Source organism: Ambystoma mexicanum, chromosome 3q, assembly GCF_040938575.1.
Source record: "Ambystoma mexicanum isolate Mex_15411 chromosome 3q, UKY_AmexF1_1, whole genome shotgun sequence".
NCBI lineage: Eukaryota > Metazoa > Chordata > Amphibia > Caudata > Ambystomatidae > Ambystoma > Ambystoma mexicanum.
In genome coordinates, this window is record NC_090926.1 from 258305711 (window position 1) to 258327802 (window position 22092).

The following is a 22092-nucleotide window of genomic DNA, read 5'->3' on the forward strand; positions in this document are numbered from 1 at the left end:
TTATGTATGTTGCATGTAATATGATGTGTGTTGTAATAGATTTAGGATGTATATCCTGTATGATTTTATGGATTGTACACAAAGTAAAGGCAAGAAAAATAGTGGAGAAGCTGAAAGAATAGTATATAGGTGAGACTGCCCTGCTACCTTTCACAATTCCAGGATGAGAAAACTCTTGGGGACAGAATCGGGTACCCCTACAAATTCAATGTCACCTGTAGCCTTTAGGTAGACTTCAGTAGAAATCTGTCGGCAAAAAGGAGCCAGGATTCCGAAAAGCCACCAAAATGTTTAGGGGTTGACCTGAGTTACCAGAAGGAGAGCCTTTCTTTCTGAATGCACACTTCGCTTCAGATTCTTTTCTGTGAGCAGTGCAATCGTTTTTGGGCTAATTTTCGTGCATTAACAGAGCTACCACATTTTCAGTGTTTCTTAGACACTCCTAGGGGTCAAAGCCTGGACCATATCTTGTATGTAAAAAATGCATGTTTCCAACCTATGCTTTTCAAACTGCACACATCTGAACATTGGTGGTAGCCGGTTACGTTTCGATTGAAAAAGTTGCATAGGGACTCCTTACCGACGACATGAAAGGGGTGCGAGTGTAACCAGGGTGCACTCTTCACACTCTGTTTTCAACAAGTAATATGAATACGCACAAGAGCCCACAACAAGGGTAGGATGGATTTATTATATTTTGCTGAGATTGTTCATTTTCCACTGTTTGGCAAAAAGTAAACTGTTGTGTGCTAAATGATTTTTTAACTAATGTGTACTATTGTTTGGTTGCGCTAATAAAGACTGTATTGAATAAGAAATATGAATGTTGTGCAAACACGTTATAGTGTATTTTGGATCGACTACCGTAGATTATATTAAACTGCACATTCTTCACGGTTCCTGAGATTTCAGTCTTCCACACCTACAAGTCTGCAAAGTTATTGGGGAAGTGCATGGTTGTGATAGTAATTGACAGATTGTCTGTGTGCTTTTGTGCATCTCTATACATAACAGCCCATTTTCTTCTATTCAATTATCCAGGTGTCTCACAGGCGGTGCCCCTGGTGCCGCTCACTGAAGAGAATGAGGACGCAATGGAGAATGGCCAGTTTCAGAAGTTGCTGAAGGCTGTAGGGGTGCGCCCACCAGCAAATGAGCAGGTGTGTCCCGCTCGCCGTGTCTCAGGTTGTTTTTGTCCTTATTGCTTGTATTGGGGAAGGATGAATGGAGAGCGTGAGACACAGAGCTGGCATTGATGTACATACCGCATGTCAACGCACTTCATCATGCCACATAATCATGGTTTCTTAAATGGTACAGAAAGGACATTTTTGTATGGCTTTCTGTGGGGGCCACTGTGACCCATTTGTATACATGAAAAATGGCTTTAGGGGCGGATCTTGAAGATTTGTCAACATAAAGATTGCTTGGCCAGCTACCCCTTGATGATGATTGAGGTTTGCAACTTTGTTACGGTTCTGTTGTCTGACTTTTGTGTTCTTAAGCATCTTTTTTTAACACCTGTGATTACTGAATATTTTTATGGAGCAGGAATCATTCTGGCGAATCCCAGCAACATTGAGTCCAGATCAGCTGCGTAGCACTGCCAACTTCCTCACAATGCAAAGTCCAGAGGAAGAGGATACAGAGGAAGTGCACCAGACAGAAGGGACCGAGGTGGAGCACCCAGAGGGAGGCTCTGGAGATGCACTCCAGAAGGCTGAGAATGCAGCAAACCAGGATGTCGGTGTGGAGCAGAGGGCTGAAGCTCTGAGAGCCCTGCTCTTGGCTAGAAAGAAGAAACCAGCTGCTCTGCACCCAGGTAATGGAAACTGATAATTGCTTCAGATTCCTGTGTGTTTCAGCTGTTATCTTACATAAAAATGCAGTTATTTCAAACAAGATCCAAGGTGTTACCGATGTCTCAGGATAGCAACATAACCCTGCTGGGTTTTCTACTGCTCACTGGACTAAAACAATCTGTAGCATTTGCCTCAAGCATGTACTCCTAATCCACTAGAAAGTGGATTACTAATCTCCTAATCCATAGGGATTAGGAGTACAGTACTGTCACTTTCTAGTGCAAACCTACAAATCCTCCTCCTGTTTTGAGATTGCTCCAGGAGCAGACTCAATGGGGGAATCTACAAGATGTCATTGGGTTATTTATTTGTTCAAGTTTGTAAAGCGTGCAGCAGCCCAGAGGTGTTGTGCCGCTTGTTACAGACAGATTTCTTAGTTACAGACGATTTGAGAAATAAAAAACAGTTTACAGTACAAGCATGAGAGAGAGCAAGGTATTGTGGCGCTTCTTGCAGACAGTATTCTTAGTTACAGAGGGTTCGAGAAACAGAAAACAGTTTATTTTACAAGCATGAGAGAGCGCAAGGCATGCAAGGATTTAGATGAAGAGGGAGGTTTTGAGTTTTTTTCGGAAAGCAAGGAGCGAGTTTTCTGTTCTGATGTCGGTGAGTAGTGCGTTCCCTGTTGATGCGTGGGGTGTGAAGTTGGTTAGTGTATGGAGTCGTGATGGGCCGAGTAGACGTGGAATTATCTATAGTCTCTGATAAATAGGATGGTGCTGTGAGGGTGAGGCATTTGTGGGTGAGGGTGAGGATTTTGAAAGTGATGCACACTTTAACCGGGAGCCAATGAGCTGCCTGTCTAGCATGGGAGATATGTTCCTTTTTGGGGATGCTTAAGGCTGCTCGAAGCGCATTGTTCTGTGATTTGGAGTCAAGGTAGGTTTTTTCAAATGTACCTGCTAGAAGGGCATTACGATAGTCTAGTTTGGCACCAATGGTGGCTCTGGCTATTGATAGACAGTTGGGCTTAGATAAGTATGGTTTTATGGCATTTATAAGCTTGGTAGTGTGTGCTGAGGCAGAGGTGATGGCGCTTACCTGCCTGGTCATGGATAGTGTGGAGTCTATGTAGACCCCTGAAGTCTTCACAGATGTGGAGACTGGGATAATCGTGTTGTCGGTTGTGAAGTTAGCATAGTGCCTGTCGAGTTTAGCTAGTGTATTTTTTTTACCTAATATGATGATTTTCGTCTTCTCCCCATTAAGGCAGAGGACATTAGTTGCCATCCAGGCCTGGATGGTGGAGTATATTAGGTGAAGTGCTTCGGAATCTTTGTTGTACAGTCCGGTGAGTGGGAGAAGTACCCGGGTATCACCAGCGTAATTGGTATACGCAATACCAAGTGAGTCGAGCTTGTCTAAGAGGGGCTTTGTGAACAAGTTGTACAGTGTGGGTGCTGTGCAGGAGCCCTGTGGGACTCCGCAGTGGATGGTTGTGGGGGCTGCATTGGCTATGTTAGAAAATACTTTCATTGCCCTGCCTTCCAGGAAGGAGGAGATCCAGAGAGCTGCTCCTTTGGAGAAGTTAGCCGAGTGGGTAAGGTGAGTCTTGTGGTCCACTAAATCGAAAGCAGCTGAGAGATCAAGGAGTAGCAATAGGGCTGGTTTTCCTTTTCTCATGATTTGGGTAATCGGATTTTTTTAGATCCACCAGAGCTGTTTCCGTGCCGTGTCCTTTACGGAAGCCAGATTGTCTGGATCCGAGGATGGAAGAGCTCAAAGGAAGTGTTGGATCTGGCTGTGGGTGGCTTTATCCAAGATCTTGAGGAGGAAGGGCACAATGGTTATGGGTAGGTAGTTGTTAGGATGTAGTGGGTCTAGAGTGGGCTTTTTTACGAACGGGCCGAGCCTATGCCCTTTAAGGCTTCCCGGGATAATACCTGATCTGAAGGAGGCATTGATGAAGGCTGTCAGAAGCGGTGCAAGAAGGTCGGCACATTCCTTGATGCGTTTAGGTGGACAAATGTCCCCTTTGCACATGGACGGTTTTAGGTTTTTAAGAAGGTTGATCACTTCTATTTCAGTGATGTCGCTGAAAGAGAAGAGGGGTTTGGTGAGGTTGGTAGGAGAAGGAGTGGAGACTGACTGTTTGGGTCCAGGGTGGTGAGGTAGAGTTTTGTAGTGGTCCTGGATTTTCTTTTTGAAAGAGATTAATTTTGTTTACCGTGGCAGATTACATACTGGCACACCATGCTTCATCTTTGATGATCTCATCTGGGGAGTTAGGAGGTGAGATGAGCTCATTGAAGATGGCGAAGATGTCCTTAGATTGTGAGTTGGCATTTGAGATGCGGACATTAAAGGAGGTTGGCTTTGGCTTTGATGATGGCGGCTTTGTATTGACGGGAGATTAGATCGAAGCAGTTTTTAGCAGTGTTGCTAGGGTTAGATTGCCATTTTTCTAATGCCTCCCTTTTATGGGAGCGGAGGGCCTGCAGTTCTTCTGTGAACCAGGAGTTGGCGTGCAGGGACTTTTTTCTTTTTTACTTTCAAGTGGTGTTATAGCGTTGATGGCTTTGGTGAGAGTGTCTTTGTAAATGTCTGCTAAGGTTTTGGGATCATTGGAGAAAGGGCGGGCAAGTGCTGGGATATTCAGGTGTGGGCGGAGGTTCTCCTAGGTGAGTTTATTGGACCTTCTTGCTTTTGCTGCGGGGGCATGGGTGGGGTTTTCGAGTTGGCGGCGATGGGAAGGGAGAATTCAATTCAATTGTGGTCTGTCCATGACATGGCTGTGTTGGAGGTGATGGTGGTGAAGCAATTATGGTCTGCAACCCAATCCAGAGTGCAGCCTTTGGAGTGTGTGGGGCTTGAGACTTTTTGTGTGAAGCTTAAGTCAAGGAGTTCTTTGGCGAGGGACGCAGCAGCTTTGTCTTTGGTGTCATCGAACCCTAGGTTTAAGTCTCCAAGTAGTAGAGTCTTGGTGGAGCTTTTTATGTTGTTGCTGAGCAGATGGATAAGGTGTCCCTGAAAGTCTGAAGGGAGACCTGGGGGGCGGTAAAACACATGGATGTTGATGGTACTTTAGGGGACAGCGTAAGCTTGGCAGACAGAATGTCAGAATTGCTGGCCGGTGGGTGACTGATAAGTCTGAGAGGGTGGGTGTCTTTGGAAATGAGGGCTACTCCGCCTCCTAGGCGAACTGATCTGTCTTGTCTGAGGATGGTATAACCTGGTGGGGAAGAGAGGGTGACGGCTGGGCCGGATGCCTCATGTAACCACATTTCTGTGATGGCTAGTAGTCGAGGTTGAGATTGGTTAGGAGATCATGTATTTCTAGGGCATGTGCTGGCAGGGAGCGAGCATTGAGGAGGGCACATTTGATAAGTGGTGTAGGAGTGGTTTTGGTTTCTGTGGTGATGGGTGTAGTGACTGAGTCTGAGGTAGACCGTGTGGCCTGATGGATGGGTTGTGATGCTTACTGTAATTACCCTTTACAGAATTTGGCACCTCCGTTTTTACCAACTTTGTATTTATTCTTTACTGTCTATTAGGAATTTTGGGTTTAAGGCTTGCTAAGATTACAAAAGGCACATGTTGATCTTGGATCCGCCTTGGCCATGCATTTGGTGCCTTGGTACATGATGACAGACCTGTGCTGCTCTGGGCAAGTCATGCATCCAGTGGCTGTATTGGAGCAGGTTTTAAAATGATTCCCTGTGCTCTATAAAGGTGTGGGAGCTGCTCTCTCCCCTGCTATGGCTGGAGTCCCATCCCAAGGTGACACTGACCTGGAGCCTGCCCCAGCAGATGTGGAGCTGTTCATTGTGAAGAAGAGCATCTTCATCTACTTGGCACCACTCCTTCTGATTTGAGGCGGTGTTAAGGAGATTGTTCTTATTTCTAGTAGTTTTTGCTAACTTGAATAATCCTCTAACCTTTGTTGCTAGCTTTTTCATTTATTACACTTTTTGTGCTGTCAGAGGGACTTCTTCCGAATCCCTTGCAGCCCACCCATGAAGCTACAGCTCATTTAAGGTGTATTGCCCTTAGTTGCCTGTATGTATTGAGACGAAACAGGCTCCTTTAAGAGAAACCCTAGGTTGAGGAGCTGTTGACCTTAGAGCATCAAGTTTCATTTACGGGTGAGTTCACCAGCTTAGAAAGGATGTTTGGAAGTAGGCTGTGGCAGCTGTATTAATTATTTATGGCTACACCGTTAATATGCATTTTTAACACACTGGTGGCCATTTGACCCTACATAAATGGTGGCAAAATGACTACCTTTGCATTTTCTTAATCCTACCATTTTGTTTAGCTTTTTTTTTTTTTGGGGTCACCAAAAAATGCCCAGAGTGCCTGTAATTAACCTGATGGTGTCATCACTCCTTTCCAAGAGGTAGCCTCTTCTCATGTGGCCAGGGGACAGCAGCCTCTACCTGATTCTAACCCTAGCTGTTTGAAGGAGGACCACATGGGGGGAGGGGACCCTCAGGGGGGGGGGTGAAGCAACATCATTGGGTGAGACATGGTATATCCCCCATTCCCTTTTTGGGACACCTTTTCAATACCTCCTTCCCTCATGACATGCTGTGGCAGTAATCCTCAATAGTCCCCAACACTAGAACTCTTAAACACCCTGCTGTGTTTTCAGTAACAAAGACTGATGCGAGGAAGAGCGCAACCAGAATGAAGATTACTCAGCTAGACCGAAGTGAACGGTCTAGCTGTTGGAGGAATCGGATTGGCTCCAAACAGCTTCCTTTACTATCGCAGGAGTTCATAGTTGTAGCTGTGAATACCTGGAGAGAGACCCTACAGGCTAGTGATTTCCAGGGGACCTGAGCTGTCAGGTGGACACCCGAGCGAAGAAGGGACATGAGCCTGAGCAGACCGCTGACATGACACAGATCAGGGGAAACTCTGCTGTGTAGACCAGAGCAGGGAGAGGACCAGCGATTGTTGGCGGCGCCAACGCTTACCGAAGCCTGACCAGTGCACTGAGGGGCACATGCGGAGGACGCTGAAGCCCCCTAAAAATACCAGTGAGCCTGAGAAAGCATGGACCGCAGAGAACCCAGAAGGCCGGGCTCCATTCCAAGGCAGTCAACAAGAGAGCTGGGAACGTGGAAAAAGGAAGTGGGTAAAAATACATTTGTGAAACCCAAGTGTTGTGCGAGTCTTGGCCTTGCCCCCATAATCAAATATGGTGAAAAGAATTCTCAAGTGAGACTCATACCCTTTGAGAGGTTGTACTGGCAGGAGAGTACGACAGCAAGAGTGAACAGTATAATTAAGACCTGGCAGGATAGTATACCAGGTGAAAGAAACCTGGCAGCAGAGTATATCAGGTTGTTTAGTGAGACAGAATCCGAAGGAAGATTTATTCTGTTAGGATTTTGGATTGCAATTGTAGTATTTTGAAAAAAGAGAATCCCAAGGAAGATTCATACCCTTAGGATTTTGAACTGCATTGAATGTGGAAAAGACCTGGGGGCGATTTCCCCTGGAGCAAGTTGCAACACTAAGAGGAAGGGGTTATCCTCTTCAGCTACAAAGAAGTTGGTTACTCTTTTGAACTTTTGTTTTGCTGGAGAGAAACTGGGGAATGGAGTAATTCCCAGGAAATGCAAACATTATCCATTTGAAAACTTTGTTGGATTTATACCTTTCTGTTGAACTTGAACATTTGTGCACTTTTCAATCCAATACAATACCTTTAACACCTTAGTTACTTTTAGAATGAGAGTGCTAGGATGGGATTTTGAACAGAGGAAAGTTTTTCTTTGGACAGCTTGACATGGGTCAGGCCCTTATGGCTGAGGTAGGGAAATACCTCCTAGATTGGGGACAGCGAGGAATTTTCCAACCCCTTTATTATTTAAATAAGTTCAAAGCAATCATCATGAGTCCTCTGTGTCCACGTCTCATTCCTGGTTCCTCGCATATGGTGTCAGGAGTGGGATCGGGCTAAGTTGACACAAACTGGGGAACCCTCGGATTTGGAAATCTGTCACTGAGCTTCCGATCCATCGTAGCTACAGCAAATTCTATTGGATTCAATGTATGTAGTACCAGGGGAGAATTGGTGCAACCCAGAGACAGAATGTTTATACCTACTGACCTGGTTCTAGTACTGCCTCCCCCGACCCCTGCAGGCACTTACATCAGGTTAGCCTCCAAGTCTGGCCTAGCTTAGCGACATGGCCTACACGGCTTAGCAGGCATCATAGATCCCGACTATAGAGGTGACATGAAGATCTTGATTCAAAACAGTGGCAAAGAGGCATAACAAATAAAGGCGGGGAGGAAATAGCTCAGGGGATCTTGGAGAGAACGTTGTTTCCCAAAACAGAGGAAATCAGAAAAGCTGACAAAACTGAGAGTGGGGGAAAAGGCTTTGGGCAGGCAGATGAAGATCCCCCAATAAGATCTGAGGCGGTACAACCGAAGACCCTTGGCAACAAAGCTGAGATTGTTCCTGATTTAATATCTGCTCGGCGCAATGACCCCTTGCAAGCAGAGGCTTTTATACATGTAGTATCTGAAGAAGAGGGAAGACTGAAAGGGGTACCATTGTTCTTTCTTAGGCATGGGCTACTGTATAGAGAGAATTTTCAGCCCCAATGCTACTCCTAGATCTCAGATTATGGAGACTAAAAGTCACAAAAGAGGATGGTGCTGGAAATTGCCCACTCAAACTTAACAGGTGGTCCCTTGGGGATAGCCAAGGCACAGGAAATAGGCCGGATATATTGACCTGGAATCTGCTGATGTGAAGAACTTCGTACTTGCCTGGGCCCTGTGTCAAAAGACTAGTTCCCAAAAACCTCCTCCAGCTCCGCTCCAACCTTTGCCTGTTATTGATTTGCCCTTTTCCTACATAGGTATGGACATAGTTGGGCCCCTGGAGCCATGTAAATTGGGGAATCATTGCATCTTGGTAATTGTAGATTATGCTACTCGATACCCAAAGACTTCTCTGTTACGTCACAATACGTCCCAACAAATCTTGAAACATCTAATCCCATTTATTTGCGAGTTGGTTTCTTGAAAGAGATCCTAATAGATCAAGGGACTACCTTTTGTGAGTCGGCAAATGGCAGAGGTGAAGGAGATCCTACACATTACTGCTCTTAGGACCTCCGTCTACAACCCGCAAACCGATGGGTTAGTGGAACGTTTCAACAAAGCCCTCAAAAATATAATTTGAAAAATGGTTGTGGCTGACAGGAAAAATTGGGCTATTCTGATACTGTGGGCCCTTTTTGCTGTCCAAAAAACACCACAATCCTCAACGGGGTTTTCACCATTTGAGTTGCTGTATGGTAGGGAGCCACCTCATGTCCTTGAAATGCTAAGGGAGACCTGGGAGGAGAGAGGGGAAGCCCTTTTACCTTTCTCCCAAACAGCCTGTTAGGCAGAAACCTGTGTAGTTCCCTCTGGGACCACTGCAAAAGATTTAAGACTACAGGTGTTTGGCAGTAAGCCCACTTGGTAGCAGTCTGTACCACACAGATTCACTTGGTAGCTGTGGCTGAGCAGACAGACTTCCCTCAAGAAGAGTTAGGCAGTATACAGAGTATTCACAATAGGTCAAAAGAACACAGTATAACAAGTAAACACTGACCAGGGCTTGGTGTAAAAGAGATATAATTATTTATTTAAAACCACATCTAGAAAAACACACGGCACTAATAGTAAGCAATTCAAAAACACGGTCACTAAAAGATATACACTCCCTTAAAAGAATATTAGACAATTCTTTAGTAAAGCCCCACTTATTTTCAGACAGCGGTGAGCGCTTAACGTAGATGGCACTCTAATAATTCGTTTTAAAAGGGAGAGAAAAGCAGAGAATAAATTGAAACCGATCCCAACACTTTTTCACGAACACAACAAGAGAGGAAGGCAAAGTAACACAGTGAGTTTAGAGTCAGTAGGCCAGATCCACTTTTAAGGGGATCAAAACTAAATGTGTCTAAGGTGTCGCAGTTGCAGTGCACAAAAGTCTTGTAACGGTTCAAAAAGGAGTTGGACCAACGAAAGGGACCAGTTAGAGGGTCAAGGCGGCCAGCCCAGTCCAGAAGGTTAAGGGGTTATTATTACCTTGTAGCAATCTTTAGAAAGGGAGGCCTGGCGGACACGGTACCTTAAAGTGGTGAGAATACTCCAGCGGGGGCAGTTGTTCCTGGCAGCTGATGCAAATCGGTGCTTCGTCCGGGGGAAGAGAGGATCTCGTCGGGGAGGAAGACAGTCCGTTGCACTGCCAGGGAAGAAACCAGCCGCAGAGTTATCGGGTAAAAGGAGCGTTCCTTTTATTCGCGGTCCAGTGGTAAGTGGCTATCCGGTCGCCGGGGTGCTTGGCACGGGCAAATCGACCACAAGCCGGTCTGGGGTGCGAAGAGAAGAAGGTAAACTGGTTGTGCCCACCAGTCAGGGGAAGAAGCATCTCCAGCCGGGAGATCTTTTCTGTCGTCGGGAAGTGGTGAGTCGGTTCCGCAGGGCTCCACCGGTGGTGTCGTCGTTGTAGGTCGGCTCAGCTTCTCCCTCGTCGGATTCTCAGGTCCTGTGGCGACTTCTGAAGTTCCAGTCCCCAAAGCCCTGCTTTTATGCAGCAGACCCCCATTCACTCAGCCTAGCTGTCAATCAAACATGCTAAGTGGTGAGCCGGCTGGCTCACCACTTGGGCGAATCACACAAGAGTGCGACTTGAGTTACCAAGGTAACTCAGTCCAGGGTGCCTAAACCCCCTCCCACGCCCCCTGTGGTACCCAGACAGAGTGGCACCACTTTTGGAGGCTTCTGTGGAGAAGCCTGCCAAAAAGTGGAACAAAGGGCTCGACTTGGGTTGGAGTCACAGAAGAGAACACAAACGCCATTTTAGAATCGAGTCCTGGCAAAAAATACCAACCGGCGAATTAATATTAAATAAATAAACCGGCGGTATGTTCGAGGCTATGAGAATTAAATAATTTAAAGTTGGTAGCCTCGAACAATGGGAAAATCCCATAGGGAAATATTCGCGGTCGAATATAAAAAGTAGTATCCACTGCCACCAGCCAAAACTCGATCAGGGGGGACGGAGACATGCCCCCTCGACTAACAGACCCAGGGGCAATTGAATTGCCCCGACCAGTATGTCCACAATATGATGGTTTGTACTGGTTTCTGTTAATAATTTGGGACTAGTAAAGCCAATGGTGACTTTACATTCCCTGGGAGACAGTAGTCAGTCCCAGGGTATGGAGTCTATGGTGGGGTGTCACTATGACACCCCTGTGTTACTGCACGGAGGGTGCTGCGTAACACACATAGAAAAAAACACATGAGACCCTATGGAGTAAAGGACCCCATAGCACATAAAACACATTAGCAGTCAAAGGAACACCATAAATCATGTCCAAGAGTGGGAGAAAAAGAGTCTCACTCTTGGCAGGAGAAAAAAACAAACCCCAGAAATCCAGCAAAGCTGCTGGGGGACTCACTAGGTTAGGAAATTCAGCCTAAAGAGAGAATTCTCCCTAACACAGCCCAACGTTTAAAAGAACACATGGCTGGGGTGAGAGCGATAGTTCAAGCCCAAATGTCTAAGGCCCAAGAAAACCAAAAGACATATTGTGATAAAAAGGCTTTACGTGGGTCTTTTTTCTATTGGACAGAACATTCTTGTTCTGTTGTCAAAAGTCTAAATGGCATGGACCCTATCAGGTGATTGAACAAACCGGGCCATACAACTATCGATTCTCCCAACCAGATAGGAAAATCAAGACCCATATCTACCATATATAAACCTCCTTAAGAAATGGAGAGAGGATCCCATAGAAACCACCACAGTGGTAATGACCCGTCTCTTAATAGAGGAATCGGACTAAAACACTTTGATTCCTTCCTTCCCACCTGCCACAGAAACGAGATCTACACGACTTATTGGAACAGTTTCCAGATGTCTTTAAAAATGGACCGGGCAGAGTAAAAGGGGTTTTTCACTACATCCCTACGCCCCAGTGTAGGTTGTCCATTTTAAACCATACCGGATCCCTGAAGCAAGACAAGGGATAGTCATACAGGAAGTGGAGAATCTCTTAACTCTAATATCATTCAACCATCCCGGAGTCCTTGGTCCTCTCCAATAGTACTTGTTGACAAGCCCGATCAATCGTTGATGGTTCTGTATTGATTTCAGGAAGTTGAAAGTGGTGTCCCAATTCCACAGTTATCCTATGCCGAGGATAGACGATCTGATTGGTTGGGAGACGCTTTTTCCCCCCTCTCCACGATTGATTTGACAAAAGATTACTGGCAAGTACCCGTTAATCCAGATGTCAAGGAGAAAACAGCCTCCTATTGGACTAGTCCGATTCAAGGTGTTACGCTTTGGCCTTCACTGGGCACCAGCCACATTTCAAAGGTAAATGGACCTGGTCCTTGCACCATACCCCTCTTTCTGTTATGATAATCTATAGTAGGCGGTGAAAAGAACATATCGAACATATGCACCATCTCTATTTAGTCATCAGAGCCCTAAGGAAAGCCTTACTACAAATCCCAAAAAATGTCACCTGCCACAGTCAGCAATCAAATGCCTTGGTTTCTTTTTTAGAAATGGACTTGTTCAACCCCAAAGTCAGAAGGTGAAAAGCTGTGAAAGAAACCCCAGTATCCAACATCAAGAAAGATCTGAGAGCCTTTTTAGGTTTGATTGGGTATTATAGGCGATTCATTCCTCGTTATTCCTCTAATACCTCTTGCCTCACTGATAAGCTTAAAAACGCAGAACACCAAAACATAAAAGGATGTCCAGGAGACCAAAATTATTTTGACAAACAAACTTTGTGCAGTGAGCCAGTATTAAAACTAGCCCATTTTAACAAACACTTTATCTTACAGACACCTCAGATGTTGGGTTAGGGGCTGTTCTTTTCCCAAGATCATAATGGCATTGAACATCAGATTCTTTTTAACAGTCGCAAATTATATCTGAGAAAAGAACTATGCCACAATTGAGCTTGAGGCCCTAGCTATAAAGTGGTGTGATGGGTCAGTAATGCGAGACAGACAACTGCTTGTAGTTTCCTCAGTATTTGACATTTTACTTCAAACAAAAAGTTCAAAGAAAACATAAATAAGCCTCCTCTACCAGGGATTTCCCTACCTAGTCTAGGATCTAATATGCAAAACTGGCCCTCACACTAAACAACAAAGCAGTTAAAACAAAGCATAAACAACATAAAAGAAAGATTACCAAACATCCAGTGTCTTGGATGACTTCTGCTTGTCCTGGTTAGATCTTGTTCCCCAGGAATGTCCAAAGTCAATTTCTCCCAAAGAAAAGTGAAGTCTTATATCAGTTCTTGAAAAGTTCCAAAGAAACAAAAGTTCACAAAAACAAAAATCCACTAGTACCAGTTCGTTCCACAAAGAAAACCTCACCAATGGTAATCCTGGATAACCTCCTTCCAGGATATAGATGATGCAGTTTAAAACAAAAGTACCACTTCTGCTTCAGCAATACTTCTCCTTTTGTAACCTCTGCAATGCCTTTAATATAACTTCTCAGGATATTCTTCTAAGGGGGCTGCTTTCTCCTTGGCAACACCCTTCTACAAATTATACTGTGAAAGCAGGCTCCTTTTGCTTCAGTCTACTACTGCTTCAACTACATTCCATATCAAGGGTTTTGGCAAAATAATAAGTCACCAAAGTTCTACTGCTTCTGCTTGATAGTTTGAAAGTTTAATAGACAACTTAGACCAGACTCTTCGACTTCTGCAGGCAGGCAAGGCATTCTTCTGTCTTATACCATAATGCAGGGCAGCCTCTTTGCCTGTTCTGTCTGTTTTACAGCTACCACAGGAATCTGTCTTGGCATCTAAACTGCATCTCTCTCTCTCTCTCTCTCTCTCTCTCTCTCTCTCTCTCTCTCTCTCTCTCTCTCTCTCTCTCTCTCTCTCTCTCTCTCTCTCTCAGCTTCAACGGTCTCAGATTGCTTATCAGTTATTTTTAACAAGCAGCCAGCTCCCCTCCCCAGTTGTATGCACACCTTCTTGTTTCCAGTAGTACCCCAAAGCTATATTGCCACTCTTCCAGCCTTGGATAACCTTGTCACCCTTGTATTTAAGGACTCTGCGTTTATAACAGCTTCAAAACTTTAAAGCATAAGTGTTTACATCTTAAATGAACTGATTTGACCTTAGAAATGATTTGTCTGATGGCTTGGGTAATGCTTACTCTTGTTGTGACTTCAGCAACTTCTACTGTTAAAATAATTGTTCTGAATGTTACAAGAATTCAGTTTCTCTTTAGAAACAAATTCAGGTACACGGGATCTCTTTTTGATAATGAACTTCCACTTAAAGACTTGTTTCCTTTTATTTGTGCCTCCTTCTGCTTTAATGTGGTTCGGGAAACAGTTTACGCACAACCTCTCTTTGATGTTAAACAGTCTTACAGTCTTATAACACTTCGGGAAAGTCTGCTACTTCTTGAATGATTACCGGCAACGTTCTCCTCTTAATAGGAGGCATGCGACCGCTCCGTAATGCTTTAAATGCAACAATGGGAATATGCAGGTTTTCCTTCTACGCTGGCACTGTAACTTGTGCTGAATAACGTGTGATACAATTCCCTTTATAATAAAGACTTCCTGCTACTACAAACAACTTTACTCTCCGCTACTGCAATGCAAGTGATAGTTTAGCTGATTACAGTTACCGGCAAGGAGTTTCCTGTGATTTGGAGTTCGGAGCTTTATTCGCTGGCTCCAAAGTCACAGCGTTTGCGACCTGCTTCCACTTGCTGACTTTTTTTCTTCTGCTGCTACTGCTTCAGGCACTCTTGGGACCCACACCCCTCTGCAGCAAGGGTGTCTCCGATCCAGCCTCAACATGGGAGAGTTTTCTTTTCTCCAGCTTCGCTCATCTTGCTCCTGCACACAGGCCTCGGTGGAAGCATGACTTCAGCTCTGCAGTCACAGCAATTAGGTGCACCTGGAGAGACCGTTAGCTTCGCCCATTCTCTTCCAATGCAGCCACTGCCAAACGGTTTGTGAGCACAGGACCAACTCGGAACCTGCAGGTGAAATCTGCTTTTCTCTCGTCCCGGCATCCCATCTGTGGTCATACTGCTAAGTGAACGGCCAGCCTCATGCTTTTCTTCTTCTGCTACTACTACCAACCTTACAGCTGCTACTCGAGATACTTTCTGCTGCAGCCTTTTATGCCTCTACAATACATTTCATAAACGATTACATGGGTGGGATAATGCCTCTGTGTCTTTAATAGAATCTTGACTTTCTATAACGCTAGTATGGAAAATCCGTATTCTATGTGAAAACCGGAGGCTTGTATTATGCTTGTTCCAAGCTTACTTACCACCAACGTAGACATCCCAGCAATGGGTCTGAAATAAAATTGTTTAAACGTCGACTCCTTCGATCAGTGAGCTGCCTAGTGTAAGGGAGAATTCTCTGTTTAGGCTGAATTTCCTAACCTAGTGAGTCCCCCAGCAGCTTTGCTGGATTTATGGAGTTTGTTTTTTTCTCCTGCCAAGAGTGAGACTCTTTTTCTCCCACTCTTGGACATGATTTGTGGTGTTCCTGTAACGCTCACCTGATTCCCGCAGAGGCGCCGGTCTTGACTGGGTGAATGCCGTATCTTCAAAGGTGATGTGTAACACACGGTTGGCTCTTTGGGCTGGACCTCTGTGCACTGTATGTCTGACTCGAAGAGTAAGATGTCTGCAGATAGAAAATATGGGATTAATGAACTGGGGTTATTGGGTGCCTCTCTCCTCTTCCCTTTCTCTTCTCCTGTAGAACCCCAAAGGTTAACGCCCTCACCTTAGATAAGTGAACGCCGAGCTCTCCATCTGCCTCGGGGCAGGGTGCCGTAACCAGTTTCTTCACTGGATAAGGGTGCAAGCCTCTTGACCTCAGAGGACTGCTGTCCGTCGTTAACTGCACGAACGGTAAGTTCTGGGCACTTCAAATGTCTTAAAAGTCTTTTGTAATGATATCTCTTGTTTTGCAGGGTTCCGGCGATGGTGGATGGCGGGCTGATGTGAGTTGAGGATCGAACCCGCGTGAGGAATAGAAGCGCCTGGAAGCACGTAAGTAAGCGCTTGTAGCCTGCTTCACGATGCGCACTAACTGTCCCTTTTATCTTGCAGGTACAAGTTCGGAGCTTTAGAGAAGCTGAAGGGTGCTGGAATACCCACTGGATTCGGCGTGGGAAGGAGTAATGGCACGTGAGTAATAAAGTTGCCCAATGTCTTTAAACGCACCTTCTTTTGTCTTTCAGATGCGGGATGCAGCGCCGAAGGCCTCCGGAGCGTGCAAAGAGCTGGTAAGCTTTTGTCTTTCAGATGCCGGAATGCAGTGCGAAGACCTCCGGAGCATGCGAAGAGTAGGTAAGCCTTTGTCTTTCAGATGCCGGAATGCAGCGCGAGGCGTTGGTGACAGCCGATGGACCAGGTAAGAGATGCGCTGCCACTGAAGACCGTAGTGCTAACCTGTTCTTTCTTTGTCTTTACAGGTGCTGCTGAAGACTGGATTCCAGGATGGTAAGCCTTTGTTCCCTTAGGCCCAGGATCAGAAGCAGAAGACACGATGAGCGTTCTGCTGCAGAGAATGCAGAATAACGCAAAGCAAGATTCATCCATCGGGTGTGGTTTAAATAGCCTCCTGTAGTGCTTAGGTGTCTCCTTCCACAGCCACGCCTAGGTAAGAAAAGAGTTCCTGCTTTCCAGAAGAGTTCCAGTGTTCTGAACCTAGGGAGTGGCTCCTGCCCCACCCAACAGGAAAAGTAGTCCCAAACAGAAGAGGATCAGGGGTTCAACTGGCAGGTAAGTAAGCAGCATGGTCTGCTGCAGGTAAGTCCACCCAAGCATTATGAGCCCGGCGCTTCCAGCGCTGGGACTGGGCATCTTTATGAGCCTGGTGCCACTGGCGCCAGGACAGGGTCCAAAAGGTCCCAATTGGGACTGGCTGGCACTCGGAACCGGGGTTATGGGTCTGCTTCCAAGGGAGTCGGGCAAGTCCTGATCTTTTGGAAGCAGAGATCATGACAGTTCCTTTGAATGTTAATGTGTTTCATGGGCTCTGGGGTCCTTTACTCCATAGGGTCTCATGTGTTTTTCCTATAGGTGTTAAACAGCACCCTCCGTGCAGTAACACAGGGGTGTCATAGTGACCCCCCACCATAGGCTCCATACCCTGGGACTGATTGCTGTTTCCCAGGGCATGTAAAGTCACCATTGGCCTTACTAGTCCCAAATTACTAACAGAACCAGTACAAACCATCATATTGTGGACGTGCTGGTAGGGGCAATTCGATTGCCCCTGGGTCTGTTCGAGGGGGCACTGTCCCGTCCCCCCTCGTCGAGTTTTGGCTGGTGGCAGTGGATACTACTTTTTATATTCAACCGCAAATATATCTCTATGGGATTTTCCCATTGTTGGAGGCTAATAATTTTTTAACATAGCCTCTAACATACCGCTGGTTTATTTATTTAATATTAATTCACCGGTTGGTATTTTCTGCCAAAACTCGGTTTTAAAATGGCGTTTGTGTTCTCTTCTGTGACTCCAACCCAAGTCGAGCCCTTTGTTCCACTTTTTGGCGGGCTTCTCCACAGAAGCCTCCAAAAGTGGTGCCACTCTGTCTGGGTACCACAAGGGATGTGGGGGGGGGGTTAGGCACCCTGGACCGAGTTGCCTTGGCAACTCAAGTCGCACTCTTGCGACCACTTAGCATGTTTGATTGACAGCTAGGCTGAATGAATGGGGGTTTCTTGCATAAAATCAGAGGCTTTTGGGACTGGAACTTCAGAAGTCGCCACAGGACCTGAAAATCCGACGAGGGAGAAGCTGAGCCGACCTGCTATGACGACACCACCGGTGGAGCCCTGCTGAACCGACTCACCACTTCCCAACGACAGAGGAGATCTCCCTGGTGGAGAGTCTTCTTCCCTTGACTGGTGGGCACAACCAGTTTACCTTCTTCTATTCGCACCCCAGACCGGCTTGTGGTCGAATTACCCGTGCCAAGCACCCCGGCGACCAGATAGCCACTTACCACTGGACCGCGAATAAAAGGAACGCTCCTTTTACCCGATAACTCTGCGGCTGGTTTCTTCCCTGACAGTGCAACGGACTGTCTTCCTCCCCGACGAGATCCTCTCTTCCCCCGGACAAAGCACCGACTTGCATCAGCTGCCAGGAACAACTGCCCCCGCTGGAGTATTCTCACCACTTTAAGGTACCGTGTCGCCAGGCCTCCCTTTCTAAAGATTGCTACAAGGTAACAATAACCCCTTAACCTTCTGGACTGGGCTGGCCGCCTTGACCATCTAACTGGTCCCTTTCTTTTGGTCCAACTCTTTCTGAACCTTTTGCGAGACTTTTTGGCACTTTCAACCGTGTGACCTTGGACACATTTCGACCGGAGCCTCTTAAAGTGGGTCCGGCCTTTTTTACTTTGACTGTACGGTTTTAACCTGCCTTCTTCTCCTACTGTGTTCTCCGAAAGTGTTGGGATCTGTTGCTATCTTTGCTCTGCCTTCCTCTGCCTCTTAAACCGATTGATGAGTGCAATCTTCGTTAAGCGCTCACCGCTGTCTGAAAATAAGTGTTGCTTTACTTAAGAGTTGTCTAATAATCGTTGAAGGGAGTGTATATCTTTTAGTGACCGTGTTTTTGAACTGCTTGATATTAGTGCCAGTGTGTTTAACTAGATGTGTGTTTAAATAAATAATCATATCTCTTTTACACCAAGCTTTGGTCAGTGTTTGCTTGTTCTACTGTGTTCTATTGACCTATTGTGAATACTCTATATACTGCCTAACTCTTCTTGAGAGAAGTCTGACTGCTCAGCCAAAGCTACCAGGTAAATCTGGGTGGTACAGACTGCTGCCAATTGGGTTTACTGCCAACCACCTGTAGTCTTAAATCTTTTGCAGTGGTCCCAGAGGGAACTGTACAGGTTTTTGCCTAACACCTTGAGAATATCCTCCAATCTAACTCCTGCATTAAATGCCTTGGATGCCATGGCCCCTCTAATGTAATGCGCCCCGTACACTTCGGTATCAATTCCTGCCCGGGTCATGCACCATCTAACCCATCTGGCTAATGTTAGCCCCACAACACCCCTGAATGGTTTCCTCAAGGCTATGAACAACTGAGAACATGTGCGGGCCAAAAACAATTAGTCACCTCCTCATACTTCTTTAAACACCTGACCGGACATAATTTAAGTTGGTCCGAGAAAGCTGCATACAACACCAAATCCGTGCCTGTCTTCGTTCTCCTAACCCGATAGGTGGATTGAACGACTTCCTGTCTATGTCCAGCGCCCTGACGTCTGACACCCTCTTACACGATATAAGGCATAGTAAGGTCGTGAGGTTTGCCGATGATGCTTTCCTTGTTAATCTATCATTATCCGGCCAGCTAATGAGCATATTCAAAACCAAATTTACATCCCACAACTGGATTTATGTAGGTAAAGGGGGTTTCAACATCCTCACTCCCCTGAGGAGCCTACATACAAGAGGATGTTCTCCTACTGTTACATTGTCTATCTTAGGTTTACCTGCCGAAATGGCCGATCTACAAGTGTTCACTGTTCTATACTCCATGCCCTCCGCCGCTAGTGCTGCCAAAAAGTTCACAAATTGAGTCACATCTGCTCCATTGGGATGTATCTGCCTTGCCACACACCAGCTAATCCATCTTGACCATACCAATCTATATGCTTTCCTGGTGCCAATGCTTTTTCGATGAACCTTGCAGCTTCTCCCGATAGACCTGGCTTCTGCCAGGCGTTCCCGAAATCGACCATGCGATTAGCCTGAACTCTCCTGATTTGGCTCAGTGGGTGACACTCTCCCACTGGATTCAGAATCAGTTCCCTGAACTGCGGTAACACTAGCGGGTCTTCGAAAGACATTTCCAGAAGATCCTGAAACCACACCGCACTCTTCCAGTCTGGCGTTACCAATAATATCATTGCTTGCTGTCTCCTGGCCTGCAATATCGTTCTCGGGATCATATCGAAAGAGTAACAGGCGTACTCCTTCCCCGGACCCAATGTCTGTAAAAACGCATCCGTTGCCGCAGCTGCTGGATCTGGTCTCCAACTGAAAAACCTCTCCAGCTGCCTGTTCAGCCTGGATGCAAAGAGATATTTATTGCATGGCCCCTCTACACCATCAAGGTCTCGAAAACCGACCTGTCCAATTGCCAGTCGCTGACATCCCTAAGGTGTCTTGAGATCCAGTCTGCAACTACATTCTGCAACCCTGGAAGATATTCCGCTGTGACGCTGACTTTGTTCCTTAGGCACATGTGCAGAAGTATTTCGCTATCTCCGCCATCAGTCTGGACCTTGTCCCTGCTAACCTGTTTATGTATCGTACTGCCGAGATGTTGTCCATCTTCAACAGTACACAACAGTTTACCCTGTCCTGGGTCCAACACATCACTGCAAAGGACCCCGCTAGAAGTTCCAAGCAGTTGATGTGGAGCTCTAGTTCCTCTCCCGACCATCTTCCTCCCGTTGTTAGTTCTCCACAAAGAGCTCTCCAGCCCCAGCGGCTGGCATCCGATTCTATAACTAGGTCCGGGGCAGAGCCAAATATTGCTGTCCCGTTCCAAGCCTCCATGTGGTCGAACCACCACCACAGCTCTGGTCTCGCCTCCTTGGAGATTGGTATCTTCTGTTCATAAGATAACCCCTTCTTCGGGTGTAGAATCATGAGGCGCTGCAGTGCCCTGTAATGCAACAGGCCTGGAAAAATCGCTTGGATGGAAGCAGCTAGTCTTCCCACTAATCTGGCTAATTCCCTGAGTGATATTTCTTCTTTCGCAATCGTCAAACTGATCTCCTTCTTGATTGTATTCACCTTGTCCATGGGCAGGCTGAGTGTGGCTGCCTTCGTGTCCACGACAAAACACAGGATTTCGATCGTCTGTACCGTAACCAACATTGACTTCTCCCAGTTTATCAGGAAACCTAGCTCCTGTAATAAGCGGATCGTCTGCTCCGATTGCTCTATTAACCTATGCTTGTCCTGCCCCATCAGGCAAATGTCCTCCAAGTAAATTATCAACCTGGTGTCCTGCTCCCTGAGATAAGCTACCACCACTCGCATTAGTTTCGTGAAGGCCCAAGGGGCAGATGCAAGACCAAATGGTAGGCAACTGAACTGCCACCTTTGATTTCTCCACCAGAACTGCAAGAATCTCTGGTCCACTTGTGCTACTGGAATCGTAAGATGCACGTCCTTGAGATCTATCCTGACTAACCATTCTTCTCTCTGTAACACATCCCTGAGGTAGATGGATGCCCTCCATCTTGAAGTGTTTAACACTAAAAACCTGTTCAAGTTCCTCAGATTGATCACAGGTCTGTGCTTCTTGCCCTTGACCAGGAACATATTGCTCACAACCCCCTGTCCGGGATCTATCACCTTTTTGATTGCTCTTTTTCTCTATAGCTGTGCGATCTCTCTATCTAACAGATCTACGTCCTCTTGTGATAACCTTATGGGACTCCGTTCCACTCTCTGGAATGGCTCCCGCCAGAAATCTAACTTGAAACCTCTGACCGTTTCTCTGACCCATGTATCTCCTGACAGTTCTGACCACTTCTCTAAATACTGAGCTGTTCTCCCCCTACTAGTGGGGTCCCCTCTGCTCCCTCGTGTGTGTGAGTTTCTGCATTTTGGATCACCTGTGTCAGCCTGTTGGCCCCTGTTGTTTCCTCTCCAGCCTCTAACCCTGCCCCTTCCTCTTGATTGAAAGAAGGGCTTAGGTCGGCGTTCCTGTTGATTTCTCCACTCGCCTCTATTGCTGGCGTAGGGCTTGAAGGATGAGAAACGGCTGGCAGAGCAGTCCCTACCTCTGCCAGCCCTGCCGAAAACCTTGCTGCCGAATACCCTCTTGAGCGAGGCTTGCGCTTTGTCTATTGCTGCATAGGTACTGGCAAATTTTGCCATCTCCTTAATAAAGGTGTCCCCAAACAGCTTCCCTTTACTGTTGGCGGTCGACTCCGCCGTGGCCAACTCCCCCATCCTTGGGTCTATCTTTACCAGGATGGACCTCCTTCTCTCTGTCGTAACCGCGCTGTTGCCGTTGCCCAGCAGGCATATAGCCCTCTGAGCCCAGCCTGCCAATATCTCATGGTCCACCCTCTGCTATGGCTGCTTGGCCTCTTCCGCCATCTGCCAGATCTTGGTCAACGAACCAAGTACATCCAGTAGCTTGCCTGGCAGGATCTCCAGGATCTAT

General features: G+C 46.4%; 1 protein-coding gene across 3 annotated transcripts in view; it reads left to right on the top strand.

The window, feature by feature from the left end:
* Positions 1–22092, top strand: part of TIMELESS (timeless circadian regulator) — a 1506051-nt gene that overhangs the window by 1400769 nt on the left and 83190 nt on the right. For all 3 annotated transcript variants that reach the window (XM_069653695.1, XM_069653693.1, XM_069653694.1), the window contains 2 exons: positions 1042–1160; positions 1552–1822. In XM_069653695.1, the coding sequence (XP_069509796.1) occupies positions 1042–1160; positions 1552–1822 (390 nt within the window). The remainder of the gene's footprint in view (positions 1–1041; positions 1161–1551; positions 1823–22092) is intronic.